This window comes from Sus scrofa, chromosome 5 (assembly GCF_000003025.6).
Source record: "Sus scrofa isolate TJ Tabasco breed Duroc chromosome 5, Sscrofa11.1, whole genome shotgun sequence".
Taxonomy (NCBI): domain Eukaryota; kingdom Metazoa; phylum Chordata; class Mammalia; order Artiodactyla; family Suidae; genus Sus; species Sus scrofa.
The window spans coordinates 56,106,064-56,121,156 of NC_010447.5; the positions used below are offsets into that span (position 1 = coordinate 56,106,064).

General features: G+C 34.2%; 1 protein-coding gene and 1 long non-coding RNA gene across 12 annotated transcripts in view; one reads left to right on the forward strand and one right to left on the reverse strand.

The window, feature by feature from the left end:
* Window positions 1–12,750, forward strand: part of LMO3 (LIM domain only 3) — a 61,929-nt gene extending 49,179 nt beyond the window's left edge. For 4 of the 9 annotated variants that reach the window (XM_005664046.3, XM_021090863.1, XM_021090867.1 and 1 more), the window contains one exon: window positions 9,835–11,426. In XM_005664046.3, the coding sequence (XP_005664103.1) occupies window positions 9,835–9,940 (106 nt within the window). In that variant the 3' untranslated portion in view covers window positions 9,941–11,426. Of the gene's footprint in view, window positions 1–9,834 lie in introns of all 9 variants that reach the window. The other 5 variants (XM_021090866.1, XM_021090864.1, XM_021090865.1 and 2 more) reach the window with 3 other exon arrangements.
* LOC110260733 overlaps window positions 8,080–15,093 on the reverse strand; it is an 86,957-nt gene continuing 79,943 nt past the window's right edge. For all 3 annotated transcript variants that reach the window (XR_002344094.1, XR_002344095.1, XR_002344096.1), the window contains one exon: window positions 8,080–8,504. This is a non-coding gene — a long non-coding RNA (uncharacterized LOC110260733). The remainder of the gene's footprint in view (window positions 8,505–15,093) is intronic.

The following is a 15,093-nucleotide window of genomic DNA, read 5'->3' on the forward strand; positions in this document are numbered from 1 at the left end:
GAGGAGAAAGATCTTAAGACCACCCTTCTACCGCCAAAGAACTACATCATAGGATAGGATGTGATAGGAAATGAAAACTTACATATATATATATATATATATATGAAAACTTTACAGAAAACTTGGTCTTCTTATTCTTTAGTGTATTTCTGTATGTTAAAAAGTGGGTTTAAAAATATCTTTACTTTCAGTACTACTTCTGTGAGCAAACAAATTTGCACTGAGGAAAATATACAGGAATTTAGGGCAAGTAGTGTGTATTCATCTTATTTTTCATACTTATAGTTGGCCTATCTTGATTTCTTATCTTGACTTTTAACCTTGTTGTGTATGTACTTTTCAAGTTGCTTCAGATCTCTTTGGGAATGAGGTTGGATATGGCTAATAATTAACTGATAAGGATATTATAAGTTATCAGTATGAGAGGGGCAGCATTGGAGAATGGAAAGAATATTGCACAGGGAATTTAGAAACCTAGATTCCAGTCTGGATTCTCCCTAACAAGATGTGTGTGCTGGAGTTCCCGTCGTGGCGCAGTGGAAACAAATCCGACTAGGAACCATGAGGTTGCGGGTTTGATCCCTGGGCCTAGTGGGTTCAGGATCCGGTGTTGCCGTGAGCTGTGGTGTAGGTCACAGACTCAGCTTGGATCCCCTGTTGCTGTTGCTCTGGCATAGGCCGGTGGCTACAGTTCCAATTAGACCCCTAGCCTGGGAACCTCCATATGCCGCAGGTGCGGCCCTAAAAAGGACCGAAAAAAAGACCAAAAAAAAATGTGTGTGCATAATCCAACCATTTTAGTTCTTTGGACCTCAGTTTTGTCCTTCATAACATTAAAGGAACTGGATTAGTGACTTTCTGAGAACTCTTTCATCTCAAAGTATTATGACTTCATTCCCCCTTTATTGAAAACTGTGACTTTTATTTCTAGTGGGAGCTATATACTACAGTACCTGTTTATGTGATAAATGCAGAGGATATTAGAATATTAAGATGTACATATCATTAAAAATACATTTCAAAAATTACATTTGATGGATTTTAATGAAAATAAATTCAGCACAGGTGTGAAAACACCTGGCCATAGTAAATATTCAGTAAATATTAGTTTTGTCGAGTTCTCAGTTACTGTAATTGGCCCTGTTTTACTGTTAAATGCAGTATCTCCTATGAGGTGCTGTAGAGTGGTAGAAGGAACATGATGTTTCCAGTGAGAATTTGATTCAGATTCCGCCTCACCATAAATTAGCTATGCAATCTTGAGTACGTTACCTAATTTCTCTGAATTTGGCGGCACTTCCTTAAAATGGAGACACTAATGCCTATCTTGCAGATTTTGAAAATTAAATGAAAAAAATGTATAAGTCCAAGACACAACAGGTTCTCAAAAATTAGTTCTTTTACATTGATATTTAAAAAATTAGCCTAATTTATTTTTACCATATTTCACTAACTTGGTTTTCATACATGATGTATCAATAATGTCTCTTGTTAAATGTAGATTTTCAGAATGTGGCCCAATGTAGCTCAAAACATATGATTTACCCAGGAAAATAATTCAAGAAGTCATCTTGCAACATCTTGAGTCTTCCCAACAGATACTTGGAATCAAAGTAGGTTGATTCAGCCTATGGTGACACTTAGCCAAAAATAAATTGGCAAATGTACATGTTTTTTATTGTGAAGATATCGATACAAAAAGAAAATATCTACATATCCTTACAGATTCATTAATATGCATGTGTATTTCTATATGTGTACATATTTTTAAAGTACAGTAGTAAATTTAGAATATTTTTGTTTACTTGATAACAATAGTTATCCTTATGCAACAATTAACATTTACTGCATTTACTGCCTATTTATAAAAGCTTACATATTTATAGTGGAGAATTTAGAAAATAGAAAAAAAATTATTCCCTGTCTTTCTAAAATATTTTAATATTTTGGTGTTTAGCTAGCCATACATTTTTCTCTGCATATATGACAAATGATACATAGTGTATGCTTTTGTTATGTCCGCCTATAAACATCTTAAAGGAAAAAATCCTAATGTTTGCTACTTGGACTTTTTCATTAATATAGTGTGTATTTTTACTTGCCCTTAAAAATTCTTTTATGATATTTTAAGCCCTCTTGTGTTCAGTTTTATGGATAGAACGTCATATATTATTAAATCAGTCTTTATCATCAGGTATGTAGGTTGTTTCTTCAAATTTTTATATTGTAAGTATTAGCAACATTAATACCAACTTTATAAACAAATACTGAAATCTGTGTCAAGATAAATTCATGGGAGCGAAATTAATTAGAGAAAGCATGTAATAGTTTAAAAGCTTAAGATATGTACTGAAAAAATGCTCTCCAGAAAACTTATACCAGTTATTCCCACACCAGAAATGTAAAAACAATGCATTCCCTCATGTAAGTTCCAACATTGGGAATTATTTTATTTTATATAAATTTTATTGGAATAGACTTAAAAATTTGCATCAAATTTCATGGGAATTATTATTTTAAAACAAATTCTTGACACTTTGAGGGATGAATGATGGTATCTCATTAGCATTTTTAATTAGCATCTATTAGATTACTAGTGGCCTTTTGATGTTTCTTCTGTATGGGAACTGTTTATTCCTTTTGTCCATTTTTCTATTAGGGAAGGCTTACCTATTTTATCCATGTTCTACACAGAAAATTAAAGCATCATTCAAGTACTAAACCCAGCCTAAATTCTATTATGATGCAAAGTAATTGTAGGTTGTTTATTCTATTTACAAATCGTACATCAATTTTATTTCACCATTGAAATAAAAAGTTGCATTCACAATTAAGTCTATCTCCTTAGTAGAACTCAGTCAAGTAAGACAAACACTCCTAAATTTTGACTCTAAAACTGTTCACATTCTCATTGCTGCAAAATACTGTTCTAGTATCATTATTAAAGTACCTAATATATTTCTGTGTTCGCTTCATTTATTACATGCCATAATGGGACTGCATATCTTTAGTGCTGGTTATGCACAATTAGCATTTAGTTATTGTCTTGTCACTCCTGTCCCTACAAGACAAACTTCTTTAATGCAAGAAGTCAGCTAATCTTCATCAGTCAAGCAAAGCAGACAAATTTGGTTACTCTGAATCCGGGAGGTTTTAAATATAGGAGATTCTCCCTCTCTTTTTGACTTTAGCTTGGGAAATCTCTCCAATAAAGCCATCTGCCGCATGAGCCTCTACTCATAGTAGCCAAATCATTGTCCCAGCAGTGCACCTTTTCAAGTGACATATAAGGCCATTAGGTCATTTATACGCACTTTCCCTGAAACAGACTTTAACATCTAAAATTGTAGTATGATAAATGCTTATGAATTTTATTTAGCAAATTTATTCTGTCTTAAACTTTTAAATCAAAATATTGTTAAGAGCTAAAACATTTCTGAATGTTTAAAAAAGATAATAGCAACTATGAATTTTCAAGATTGGTGGTCTCCTCTTTTTAGAAGAGTATGGCTAAAAACATGAATTCTGAACTAAAAATCTAAAGGTGTATCTATTTTAAAAGAACCAGAGTAAGGTTATTTTGAGCACCTTGTCTGATAACTTGAATCTCATCAGAATTAGAAAATTCTGAGTAATAGGTTAACTTCTTAAAGCTAAGTAAGCCCCCTGCTTAGAAAATTCTAGAAAACTAAATGATATTTTTATATGAGAAGGAATTTAAAAAGCTTGTTTGTAATGCGATTGCCTCAAATATGTAGAACTGTGTAATATTAAGGAATAGAAGCACTGTGCTAGGCCCTGTGGAAACAGAGGTGAGTAAAATCTAGTTTCTCTCTTGTGGATATTTAGAGCTATGGGAGAGAAAGGACATCAAAGACTCACAGAAGAGGAGTGTAACCAGTGCTAATCAGATCTATACTATGGGAAGAGAGGTCTGTCCTTGAAGTCTTAAGGAAGCATCAAAGGGTTGATGCACTGGGTTTTCAAACTTCCCGGGAGTGGCTGGGATATAAGAAGTGTGTCTGGTGGGGGTGGGGGAGGTGAGGAAGCCTAGGAGCAGCAAGGAAAAGGTTTTCCAGACAGATGGAGCGGCAGGCAAGGCACGTAGGTGTGAAAGCTTGTAATGCATTCCGGAAATGAAAAGTGGCTCAGTGTGCTCAAAGATTAGAGAAGGAGTTTGGTAAGGACATAAAGGAGTAGGGAATGGAGAGAGGAAATTGTAAATGTAGGAGGAAGTCCATGCACTAAAGTCAACATGAATCCAAATTTAAATTATTCATCAAAAACACCTTTGTTGAGAAAGACAAATACCATATGATATCACTTATATGTGGAATCTAAAATACAACACAAATTAATTTATCTATGAAATGGAAACAGACGCAAAGAACAGACTTGTGGTTGCCAAGGGGGAGAAGGTTAGAGGAGAGAAGAATTTGGAGTTTGGGGTTACTAGGTACAAACTGTTATGAACAGAATGGCTAAACTACAAGATTCTCCTGTAAAGCACAGGGAACTATATTCAATATCCTGGAAAAACCATAATGGAAAAGAATATATATATATAAAACTGAGTCACTTTCCTGTACAGCAGAAATTAATACAACACTGTAAATCAATGATACTTCAATAAAATAAATTCTTTAAAAGAAAAAAAAATACTTTCGTTGTTTAAAACCGTTCAGTTCTAGAGGAAGTCTATTTGAACCAACATTTATGGATCACCCAATTCAAGTGATAGCACAGGTTAAGGTGGTATTTCAAAGGGTTCAATTATATATACACACATATATAATTCATCATCATTTACCCAGCACTGATGCCCAGAGTGCTGTTACACATTCATGAGAAAATTTGAAATGCCAGAATAAATGATAAACCAATCAATAAGTGCTTTGGGAAAGATCAGAAAGATCATGGCATTTTTTTCTTTTTAGGCCCATACCTGTGGCATATGGACGTTCCCAGGATAGGGGTCGAACCGGAGCTGCAGCTGCTGGCCTACACCACAGCAATGCGGGATCCAAGCTGTGTCTGTGACCTACACCATAGCTCACAGCAACGCCAGATCCCCAACCCACTGGGCAATGCCAGGGATCAAACCCACATACCCATGGAAACTAGTTGGATTTATTTCCACTCAGCCACAATGGGAACTCCCAAGATCAGGGAATACTGATGAAGGGGACTGAAACTAAAGAATCTTTAAATTAATTAGTTGAAGTATAGTTGCTAGACAATATTATATAAGTTAAGGTGTGTAATAGTGATTCATAATTTTTAAAGATTATACTCCATTTATATTTATTATAAAATATTGGCTGTATTCCCCATGTTATACAATATATTCTTGCAGCTCATTTTATACCTAATGGTTTGTGCCTTTTATTCCACTACTCCTGTAGTCCCTTTAAAAAAAATTTTTTTTTTTAGAATTTAAGTAGATGAAAAAAAGGGAGAAATATCCCTGTTTAGGGAACAGCTAAGCAAAGGTCAGAAGATTATTGTTAGCAAATAATGACAGCAAATTCTTACACAGTGCTGGTCACACACCAGACATTGTTGTTTTACATGTGCTAACTCATTTAATACTCAGAATAACCCTGAAGTAGGTATTATTATTAGCCTCATTGTACAGATGAAGAAACTGAAGTACAGAGAATTGAAATAACTTTCCCAAGATTACGCAGATAGGAAAAGGTAAGCACAAGATTTGAACCCAGGCAGTCTGGTTTTAGCCTCGGATTCAGAGCCAATATAAGGACCCTGGCCTGTTTCAAGATGGGTATTTTATTTTCTGACCAAGTCGATATAAATGTGAACAGATATAGTGGAGTTAAAGTAAGATCGACATTAAATAATTTATAGCAGGATTTGGGGTGTGGGCAGTGTAACTTGGTACAGAAAAGATTGTTGAGAATGCAGTGCGTGACGACCACGGGGCTGCCATTGGAAAACAACAGTAAATTTGTTCACAATTGTACAATGAGTATATAACCTGAATCTCTTACTGAAAATACAGTATCATAAGTCTCCATCTTTTAGTAACTGAGGATGCTAAATAGGACTTTAGAGACATTGGAAATATGGACTGGATTCCCCCCTATTTCTAAAGTGCCATGGAAATGAAAATTAATATAATTTGCTGTCGCTAACCTTAGGAAAATAAGATGACTAAGTTAACATTTTCATTCTTTGGATGATACAAACAAAAGCTTTGTGACAGGCATTTGATAACTTGCTCAAAACTTCTCTAAGCCCAATATTTTATAGGGATCATTTATTAATTATACTTAGTTTCTGTACTCTCAAGTCTCTAAGACCATATGAATTTAACTAGAGTCACTCCAGAATATCTGGAAATTAAATTTATGATTAATTCTAAAACATTAAGATTAGATAGCTTAATAATCTGATCGGGCATATTTTTATCCCTTAACGCATTTATTTAATGAAGGCAGAATTAATTGACTATATCACAAGCGATTAGGACTAGATTATAAGGAAGATTATCAGTTTATCTTCAAGTATTTTAGCCTATTAATACACATTCATACAGTATCATCTGGCCATTGCTGTTTTTATAATATTTTTCAGCAAATACTACATCTCATTGGGACCTGGTTATATAACATTGGAAATTGGTCTTTCTTACAAAGTCATGGTTGTAGATTATTTTGGTAGATGTCTGATATCTACACTGCTATTTCTCTAATTTCTTCATGTTTATAGATAAAACGTTTTAAAGGAGGCTATCAATTCTATTTGCAAAGTAGCCATAATCTGCTCTTAACCATAGCTTTCAAGGCTGTTTTAAGTTCTATGTGTGTGACATTCCTCACCTATGTTGTTTCATCTTGATCTTTAAATATAAATTGGTATGCACATAAGATGTACTTTATCCAGGGGAAAACATATTAATAACAAAATATTTCAATGAATTCCAATTATATTACCAACATCTCATTGGAGGAGCGGAAGACTTTTTAAAACTTATGTAAAGGAGTAATAGTAATACCAAAGCTTGTATAACTTCATGGCCTCATGCCCTACTGCCTCCAGGTCGCGAATCCAAAGAGACCAGGGTCATTTTCTTTCCTCTACTGTGCATATTGTAGCTATGGAACCTTGCGCAGGTTTTTAACGTATTGGGAAGAAGCCTTAGGTTTTTCATCTGAAAAAGACAATGATAATATTTACTTTCTCAGTGGGATGTAAGGAATAAATGCAATCACTGTATATACATGCTAAGCCTTAGCATATGGTAAGTACTTTATCAAAAGGTAGCTCTTTTAACTGCCTACAGTCCAAACAGAGGGAAGGCTTTACATATTACATTTCTACTCTTTACCGCCAACATACGAAAGTTAATGATGTTAAAGATAACAATCCTGAAGTTTCATTTTCAGTATCATCAGTGGAAGGTTGGGATTTGAACCCTATTTGTTGTAAATGTCTCACTGCCTTTCATGTCCTTATTTTAAACATTTCTGCCATCCAGAGATGTGACTGTTTTATCTTAACCACAGAGAACTGACTCAGAGAAAGGATGAAATACACCCTATATCTTGCATTAGATAGGTGAGAGCCACAGGGCCCAGAGCTAAACCCCCAGGCTCTTGGTTCAGTGCTTTTCTGAATGTATTAATTACCCTGAATGTATTAATCTACAAATAAAAATTACTAAACTCTCCTGAAGGTAAGAATGAAATGACATGACAAAACAAAAGCATGTTTTTATTTGATAGCAAATTGAATTTGGGGACTTGTTAAAAAATTAAAGCAGAGATTGTTGCTGTGGCATGGTGGGATCAGCAGTGTCTCTGCAGCACTAGGACGCAGGTTTGATCCCTGGCCCAGTGTTGCACCAGCTGTGGTGCAGGTGCAGCTGCAGCTTGGATCTGATCCCTGAGAACTCCATATGCTGCAGGATGGCCAGAAAAGAAATATAAATAAATAAAAATAACCATTATAAAAAATTAAAGCAAAATTTTAGATAGTATGGGGTTGAAAAATACTTCCAGTTTAATTGGTTTTTAGGGGGAAAAGATTTAATAATATCAGCTGGAGCCCAAGAGTATTTTATTAAAATTATTTATTGTTGATGTGATATTTTATGAGCTTATTCAATTAATTTCAACAGTAATATAAAGTGAAGAATTTTTAAATGGTAATCAAATATATTCTACACTCTATTTTATGTAATCTCCCATAAAAGACAAGTATCTAATTTGGCTACTTAGGCCTGCCTAAGAAAAGAAATAATTCCTTTTATTCAGTATATCTTACTGATCAGGATAATCTGCAAAAAATGGTTTACTCAAACACCGTTTTTAACATAATATTTCAAGTTTATAGTTTGCGACTAATAAAAAGAAGATATACTTAAGAGTCCAAACTTGAATGTTCATTGTATCCAATGGCCTTGACCACAAACAACTCCAGGATTTCAGGATCAGCGCATAGTCTGTACTTTCAATCAGCATCATCAGCAGGCAGTAATCCTGGGGAAAAAAAGTAAATTCCACAAATAAACAGACCAATCTTCCTTTAAGAGGAAAGCTAATTCTTTTCAATCTACTTTTTTTATTACACTATTTTCCCCTCTATCTACTTAGCTAGAATAAGGATAAATTTCCAAAGCTACCCAGTTGGAAAATAAATAGGTTTGCTGTTTGTCTAGCATTCCAATCTTTGCAAATGTAAATCAGCCCAACTGCTCCTCATTTAAACCTTCAACTTCACAAAACATTAAAGGATGGCTTTCACGACACAATTTAATCTATCCACTAAGATTTCTGCTTGAACAGCATTTGAAATTGACTATCTGATAAAGAGAGACCACTATCAAAGGTCAGTGAGGTCAACTTGTATAATTACAAGTAGTTTTACTGGGTCAACTCTACCAGACACTGCTGTTTGAAGGTTAAATTGCTACAATTAAAAATATATACAGATCTCCTCAGAGTTACTTTATTGTTAAATGTACCAGAAACAGCCCAGGCATTTATTTCTGACCTTAATTGTGTCCGAAGTGTCACCACTGGGAAATTATACAAAAAGAGTGCTTATTAAAAACATTACAATGTTGCACATTAAACAATGTTTTATAGAATAAAATATACAATTAGCTACTGGAAACTAGTTTATTTATCACATCAGTATTAAGAAGTTCATCAGGTTACGTTGGTTTAATTGGAAGTGCTCTAAGAGGTACACTGGCTATTTCATAGTTGTTGAACTTGCCACAAACAAAGTGCTATGGCCCAGAATCCAGTCTGATGCTAAAACAACTTTCACTTCAGAACAATCACTTCCAAATTACTAGAACTGAATCACATTGTAATAACAGAACATTAAAGGAAGCTGTAAATGAGAAGCTTTAAAATGAGCTATTTTCTAATCATTTGATTCATTTTAATGCCTTTTACTTTTTTTAATAAAGTGTATAACTAGGCAATGATGAAAGCTTCCATAATCACTGCCATAAAATATTATTACCATTCTTTTTTCCTTATTTTGATGAGTGTAAATATAGATCAGCTCTTTTTTCTTTCCAACGTGGTAAAAAAAATTTTAAAAATCACCTTTGCTGCCCAAGGTGTTTTCCTCAATGTTTCTATGATTTTTATATATAAAGGTAGGATTTCAAATTTTGTGTGCAGTGTTTCATTACAAGACCTGAATGGTTTGATTTTGACAATAAAGGCAACTTTCTAAGACAAGCTTTCAAATTCAGGAAATTACCATGTGAAATAATAATTAAGAAATCTTCAAATCCATAGCTCTCACTGAGTGAAATGGTCTTAACACTTTTTTTTTTATTAATTTCAGATTTTGTGTTGGAGACAAATTTTTCCTAAAGAATAACATGATCCTTTGCCAGACGGACTACGAGGAAGGTTTAATGAAAGAAGGTTATGCACCCCAGGTTCGCTGATCTATCAACATCACCCCATTAAGAATACAAAGCACTACATTCTTTTATCTTTTTTGCTCCACATGTATATAAGAATTGACACAGGAATCAACTGAATAGCGTAGATATAGGAAAGCAGGATGGTTATATGGAATAAAAGGCGGACTGCATCTGTATGTAGTGAAATTGCCCCAGTTCAGAGTTGAATGTTTATTATTAAAGAAAAAAGTAATGTACATATTGCTGGATTTTTTTGCTTGCTATTCGTTTTTTTGTGTCACTTGGCATGAGATGTTTATTTTGGACTATTGTATATAATGTATTGTAATATTTGAAGCACAAATGTAATACAGTTTTATTGTGTTACCATTTGTGTTCTGTTTGCTTCTTTGTATTGTTGCATTTAGTACAATCAGTGTTTAAACTTACTGTATATTTATGCTTTCTGTATCTACCAGCTATTTTAAATGAGCTGTAACTTTCTAGTAAAGAATTGAAGAGCAAATCTCACTAATGATACACATATAGATAAAGCAAGTCTATCAACATTAAAAATACTGAAAAAGAAAGACACACAAAGCATTTTAGCAACATCCACTATTATTACCACTATGATTTAGAGTCTATCCGTGTTCTCATTATAACCCCCTATTTTCAGGGGGTTAAAGATCAGCTTTAAAAAATACATAAAAATTTCATCTTAAAGCACTTTCATTTTTTACCAACGTGAAAAGTGCCATTTTTAGAATAACTTTAAAGCTTAACAGTTATCCTTTTAATATCCTTTTTTGTGCTCTTTATCTATTCAATGGCTCTGTTTTGTTTCCTTCAGCCATTCACCCCTTACGTGAACTAGTGCCTTTGGGTATCATTTAAGAATTTTCCAAAGGGTTACTTTAAAAAAGTGTTACTGCAATTATGAGATGATTTTTAAAATGATAAATTTCCTGTACAAATTTTGCCCAGATTTCTCCATATGAGCTAAGGGTATAATAACTTCACGGTTTGATACATTTCTGGCACTAAAAGGTTTTGAGTGCGAATCTACTGAAACCATGATAATGCACACTGAAGCTGTGATAGTTGAGGAGTGAAGTTACTTTTGATCAGAGCAACGTAGTGCTCACAAAATCTTCTAGAAGAAGAGAAACAAAGGGATTGATAAAAAGCTGAGGACTGGTGATTATATATTTTTCAGGATTTACCCACTTATTTTAACGTTCAAAAGTGAACGCTTTAAAAGTGTGACGTGTCTTACTCTCATTGCTTTCTCTAAATAATTACCCACTCAGATCACCCTTAGGCTGTAATCTGTCATTCCATTTTTTAAAGGTGAAAAATCATTCTCTTACCTACATGATAACTGATAAAGAAAAAAAGCTTTCTAGAAACAAAAATTATGGAGACCGATTATTTAAACTGCAATTAAGGAAATAAAGATGAGACTATGTTCCCTTCTTCTGGGTTGCTCACACTTTGCTTGTTTGCTTTTGCTCTATGAGAACTACTTTTCAACAAATCTAATTCCACAATAGGCACATGTTTGCGAGAGCAAACTTTAGTGCTGTGGGCTTTCTTTTTTCCTTGCTTTTTTTTCTTGATCACTTGTATAAGAAACAGTATTTCCCAGTGTTATTTGCATACATACTTTGTCCTAACGATAAATGCACTGCAAATGAAAATTAAATGTGATACCTGAATTCTTGGTTTGGGGCCAAAATATTAAGCTGAAAATAATGCAGGTGTGGATTTGAGTTGTTTTCAAACAAAGCTTTACTATGAACATGCATGTGAGTCTGGATATTGCTCCTCATTTTTAAGAAAATGGTTCTGTGAAAAGTGAATGATATGTATTTTTACAAATGCTTCATGGTTAAGAGTGTTCAAGTCACATATCCCCCAGATTTGAGATATATATCCAAAAAAAGAATTTCAAAAATAGCAGTTTGGGGCCCACACAGTTTGGGCTCCACAAAATAACTATTATTTTAGTCTTAGAGCCTTACATTTGTTTCTTGAAAAGACTTGCATAGCCAAAACCAAATAACCAAAACCAAACAGAACAGAACAAAGGGGAAGAGGATGGGGGAGACACGTGAGAAGTGGTTTTCACTGAGCAGCCCTGCTTAGTCTCCATTAAGAGTCGTTTGACATTCATGTGGATGTAAAATTTTAATTGTCAGTATCTTTCGCAAATGATCTTTTTAAGATTTAAATGGTTTTGCATATGTTTATCTCTGTGTCAAAATACTTGCAAATTGGGAACACACTTCTCTCAGCTTCTTGAAGCTGTTCAATTATCCTTGCCACCCAAGACCAAACAGGTTTTTACTGCCTTTTCTTTTGCTTAATCCTTTGGGAATTAATTCTTACGCTTTTTACTACAAACAAAATTACTCACCTGGATTAAAGATTAAGGCCTTAATCTCCTTAGATTATCTTTAATCTCCATAAAATTGTGGAACAAGACAGAAATAGGCCATTTTACAGCTAATTGCCCATAAATAGTAGCAGTTTTGACCTGAAGTACTAAGCTAATTGTCTTGACTACTCAAAGTCCCTGAATTGCTGTCAACTTTCCTCTTTGTGTTGTGTATCCCTGACGTCACTTAGCTTGTTATCTGAAGCCTCCAGTCGGACACCTCCGATGGAGCTTTGATTTCTCAAGCAGTGAAAGCTCCCCTCCTCACACGCGTCTCCTGTAGGCTGCCTATGATGAAGGACCAGACACCTCCACTCCTCCAGCGTGCTGGCTGAGTTTAAAAGCTGACCTGTGTTTGTAATTTCACTTTCATCTTGCTTAATAAATATCTGCTGGATTCTTTCATTCATTTTTCTAATATTTGGGTTTATGTTTTTAATAAAAGGGGGTATTACACTACTTGATTGTGCTTAATTGGCAAAGTCTAAGGTGATATCTAGAAGGGAAAAAAGTGTGTAAGGATATTTAGTTTCAAATAGTAAGTCATAAGCACAAAGTACCTCAAATGCTTTCTCTAAAGGTTATCTTCAGGATCTCCGAGCTAGGTAGTTTACTGCTATTTACTTTTGTGGGGAAAACAAAACTGTCAAAAATGAAGGTAGCAACTGCTGGCAGTAATCTGGTACATTTATACAAATTTTAAGTGATCTTTCTGAAAGCAACCGTGTTGCTCTTGTCAGACTAAATTTCAAATTTCCTAGTTCCTGCATAATGAACTAAAACAAACAAAAAAAAAAAACCCTCAACTAAATTCTGCATTTTCAAGAAAGCGATGGATGTTGTGCCTTAACTGAAACAGGGTGCTGAAAATTACATCCGTAGTAAAACATACCATAAGCAAGTGGTTTCCTTTTAACTCTCACTTTAGGCAAACAACTCTCTGGATAGTCACTTAAACAATTTCATAGAAATGATATAGGCCAAACATGTTTAGTGCTCACTTCACTAAGTTGCAAAAACAATCTGCATGTTTATTGTAATAGACCATTAGCGCAGAATACAATTTTAGCAAAAGCCCTTTGATTATTACTTTTCCTTAAAAATGCCATCACAGATATCTCCTAAATGTGATTTTAATGCAATATAAGGTAATAGAAAGCAAGGCTTTAATATAGCCATTATTTCCATGGACACTTACAGAGTACCTACTATGTGACGGGGCTGGCTCTGAGCACTCAGCTTCCTAGGGGCCCACTTACATCCCAAACTTAGGAATAACGAGCACACACAAAAAAGCTAATGCCATCTTCCACCTAGTCAGTATGTCATTGGTATGAAAGCTCTAGAAAATATCTCAAGTAATCAATGTGTTCAGAGAATTATCTCACACAAATTACTCATTAACTCAATAGCACATAATACAAAAGAACATCAATTAATTAATGAGTCACCCTCAGATCACTATGATTACAATAGCACTCAGTTGAAACAGCCGTTATAAATGGAGCTGCCTCGCTTTATTCATTGTTTGCAATTGGCCCATTATTTGGCGGAAACCAGTGTCATATTTAACACATGCCTGTAGATAATTGTGTGATTAGTATCATAAAGGAAGAATTCTGAGAGTCTATGGCTTATAAAACCCTCTAAATGGTCAGAAAAATCAAGAAAACGCATTTTTGCTATAGCTTCTTTCGAAGCCAAGCTATTCGTAGGGTATTATTTTTCTAAAAAGTATATATTTTACATTTATTATCAAGATGTAAGACTTCCATGTTGAACACTATAAGGATTAGCTGCTAAAACACTTAAAAGTAAATTTTACAATGTTTTAGAACACACAATATTTGAGGAACTTTTCACAAATACTGAAATACGCATGACCTTTTTTTTTATTTTTAAAAGTTTCATTGAAGTATAGTTGATTTGCAATGTTGTCTTAATTTCTGCTGTACAACAGAGTGATTCAGTTATACATGTACACACATCCATTCTTTTCCAGATTTTTTTCCCATGTAGATTATTTTGAAACTTTTAGGTACTCCCCCCAAAAGGACATTTTTGTTCTTAGTGGGCCAGGTTGGGGAGGATGTGGCAGTAATAGGGGACAAGATTAAAAGAAATGCCAGATATTATATACAAAGTCACCAACTAAGGTTTCCCAACTATCTTGGTAAATGCCATTTCACTAAGCTTATAGAATAATTACAACAGTTCCCTTAGGTAAGTAAGAAACATCTGTTGGCAACACATAGCAGGTGTTAACAATTACACATACTGAAATTTTTTTAAATGTTAATTAAAAGAATTCTGTTTTCTGAAAAGGAAAATATGTTAAATTCAAAGATACTCCTGTTTTTGAGTGTGCAGATCACGTAATGCACAACATTGTAAAGCCCAAATCATCTTGGATCAACTAGGTTTCATGTTTGGTTCAGATCATTGCAATCAAAAGTGAATTGGAATTCATTGCACTTTTTACACAATTGGTATTCTGGGCTGAGGAGCTGAATACTCATGAAATTGGCATAGCAGAGCTGATTGCAGAGTATTCTGGCTTTATGGGCAAGGTGGTTGTTGTTAACTACACCAAATTTAGTGGACACAGTACAAAGAAAAATGAGAGCAAGAGGAATTCAGATAATAGATTATTCAAATCTTTTTTAACCCTTCTTCTGCAAAAGACTTAAACTCACATTAAGTAAAAAAGTCTATTTCTAACATGTAACATCATACGTCCCATCATCAAGAG